Source organism: Lathyrus oleraceus, chromosome 4 (genome assembly GCF_024323335.1).
Source record: "Lathyrus oleraceus cultivar Zhongwan6 chromosome 4, CAAS_Psat_ZW6_1.0, whole genome shotgun sequence".
Lineage (NCBI taxonomy): Eukaryota > Viridiplantae > Streptophyta > Magnoliopsida > Fabales > Fabaceae > Lathyrus > Lathyrus oleraceus.
The window spans coordinates 288100150-288102972 of NC_066582.1; the positions used below are offsets into that span (position 1 = coordinate 288100150).

General features: G+C 36.9%; 1 protein-coding gene across 1 annotated transcript; it reads right to left on the reverse strand.

The window, feature by feature from the left end:
- Positions 1-1051: 1051 nt before the first annotated feature.
- Positions 1052-2522, reverse strand: LOC127075152 (metalloendoproteinase 2-MMP). The gene has a single exon (XM_051016606.1). It carries the CDS (start codon positions 2359-2361, stop codon positions 1231-1233), a length of 1131 nt encoding a protein of 376 aa, XP_050872563.1. The 5' UTR covers positions 2362-2522; the 3' UTR covers positions 1052-1230.
- Positions 2523-2823: the final 301 nt, after the last annotated feature.

Genomic DNA, 2823 nt, shown 5'->3' on the forward strand with positions numbered 1-2823 from the left:
GTCTCAGTTAACTTTCCCATTTGCTCATCTCGAATTTTCAATGCAACGACTCCTTAACCCATATCTCTTTCTATGGGTCTCTGGTTCAAACACGTTGCTCTTCTCATTGAACTCCTCAAGTAAAATCATTCTCTAAAAAAGAAGGGAAATGAGTATAGAAAATAGAGAGAAGAAGAAATAATTACATGCAAATGGGCATTGTAAGGATGCTTGTAACGAGCTTGGATGAGGAAACATGGTTGAAGAAGAATGCTCAAACTGAGAATACAAATAGAAGTTGTGAAGGTGGTAGATGCTTGTCATGAGATTTATAGAAACTAGGGATTTCTCGAGCTAAACACCCATCGTTATCGTGTCAAGATATCAAGGGTTTTACTTTCAAGCATGCAATCAATGAAGGGTCCATATTGAATCATCATGTCTAAGAAACTTAATATATCATAACCATGTTAAAAGATAACAAAAACGTCTCCACAAAAGACTGTTAGAACAAAATACTGAATCGTATCTAGAAATTACACAGTCACAACTAACCCAACCTCAACCACGCAATAACATAATCTTTTTAACACATCACCTTTCAAACCACATCACTCTTACATGCCTCATATTCATATTCAGAAGAAGGATATAAACTATTATTTGTATTCTTAACCACTTCGTTCCTGTTAGCCTTGTACTTAGGAGATTGTGGATTGTTATCTTTTTTCTTAATTAGTTCGTTCTTATATGCCTCATTATGATCCATGTGATATGTACAAGTATAACTTAAACAATATCTGGTGATGTAGAACACAAGTTAAACATGTAGGCGTACTTATCATGTCTTTTTGGATATGAATCATAATTTTTAATGAAGTAGGATCATGTGAGTCAAAATCAAAAAAGTAAAATCAATTCAAAATTATATGAGTTCGGAAATATATATATATATATATATATATATATATATATATATATATATATATATATATATATATATATATATCAAATTCTAAAGTTGAACTAAGGATAATTTTTTTGCAAATCCCCGATACAATTTTTTGTTAGCTTCTATCAAACAGGGTATTTAGTATTATACTGACACCAAATATATTACACAAATGATATCTAGATACATCTAACTATTTAACTTTCTTTTAGCTTTTTAAAATGTTTATCAACATAATGGCACATGATGAATGTTCCGTATGATTTCTAAATAGTAAAAAGTATAAAATTAAATAAATCCTATAATATCAAATGCGAAAAAGCAAATGTCAACGAAATGAAAAGTCCCCACGGGGACCACAGAGACGCGACGCTGCTACCACTGCTACCGGAGTTCCTCTCCGGCGAAGACATAGTCGTGGAGCCATTGAAACTTGGGTTCCTACCATAAATGTATTGAATTCCTTTTACATCATCTTCCGTCAACACCACTTTCTTCAACCGTGAAGATATCGTCGGAAACATAATCGCCTCTTCCACGGAAGAGTGACCTAACCCTAACAAGTGCCCAATTTCATGCACCGCCACCGATTCCAAATCAACAGCCGTCGACAACGCCGATTTCGACACATCGCCGGAAACTACCCAGTCCTCAGCAGCGTCAAGGTGAAACCTCCCGTTCGTTGGAGAGAAAGCATGCGCGAGAGTCCCCAAAATTCCATCGAACGGCTCACCATCTCCATGGTCGCCGCTGAAGAATCCGATCTTAATATCAGCGCTAGAATACAACTCTGTTTCGGTGAACTTCAACGTGGTAACCTCCGACCACCGCGCAAATGCTGTTGCGAAGACGCTTTTCACCGTTTTCGTAAGCTCGTTACCGGGGTAGAACGAGTATGTTAGCTCCTGCTTTCCCACCGGCCATCTCGGTTGCCCGGGAAACACAGTGAAGTGAGACACGGTGTGAAACCGCGGCTTGCTATCGGTATTGGACGTCGTTTCTGTCTCCCTGCCGGAGTTCATGGTGGTTGTACCGTTGATGATATCCGCAACTCCGCATCGCGGCAAAACAATCTGATGAAGAGTCTTCTCATCGAGTTCACCAGTTATATTAAGATTGAAATTCTTCTGATAAGTTTTAATAGCAGCTGCAAGGTCATCGTCGAAATCGTCTGTAAAATTTAACAGCGGCGCGTGGGGGAAATAACCGAAGCGCTGGAAGTAGTTTTTTAGATTGGAGAGACCGTTGTAGTTTTCGCCATGGTGACAACCTGTAAAGTTCCGGAAAGCATCCCACGCGCCGCTGGGAGCGATGACCGGAGGTATTAATAATGGGACGTCGGGGAAAAGACGAGCTGAGACGAGTCCGACTGCTATCGTTAGGGAGATTGAAATTGTGAAAGTGAAGATGAGATGTTGTTGTTTGTTCATGTTTGAATGGTGAGAAAATGTGAATTGACTATGTGAAAGTTGAAGAGAGTGAAAACTAAGAGTTTAAAAGGAGCATCATCTCAAACTGAAAAGTCTTTGTAGTTGAACTATTTTGTGATTGGTGAAGTTGATGATGTGATCAAAGTTTGAATAACTTGGCTTCTTCTGTTTAAATGTCCACGCTAAATACTTAGCTTAGCGTCAGTCAATTTGGAATTTCTTTAAGAAATTCTCTTTTTCTTTTTGAACAAAAATAAATAACCCTTTAAAAGTTACTTTTTTTAATAAAAAAATCTGTATAAATTTATTATAAATACTTTCCTATAATTATTTTATTAATAGAAAACATCAACATCATATACCTTGTACTCTCTTGTTTTGTACAATTATTGATTTCTTTATATAAAACTCTCCTTTTACAAAGATAAATAAATTCTATAAGTAGGGAATAAATGTTATTTG

Excerpts from the sequence above, each read along its gene's own strand:
- LOC127075152 (XM_051016606.1), bottom strand. The coding sequence starts at position 2,361 with ATGAACAAACAACAACATCTCATCTTCACTTTCACAATTTCAATCTCC.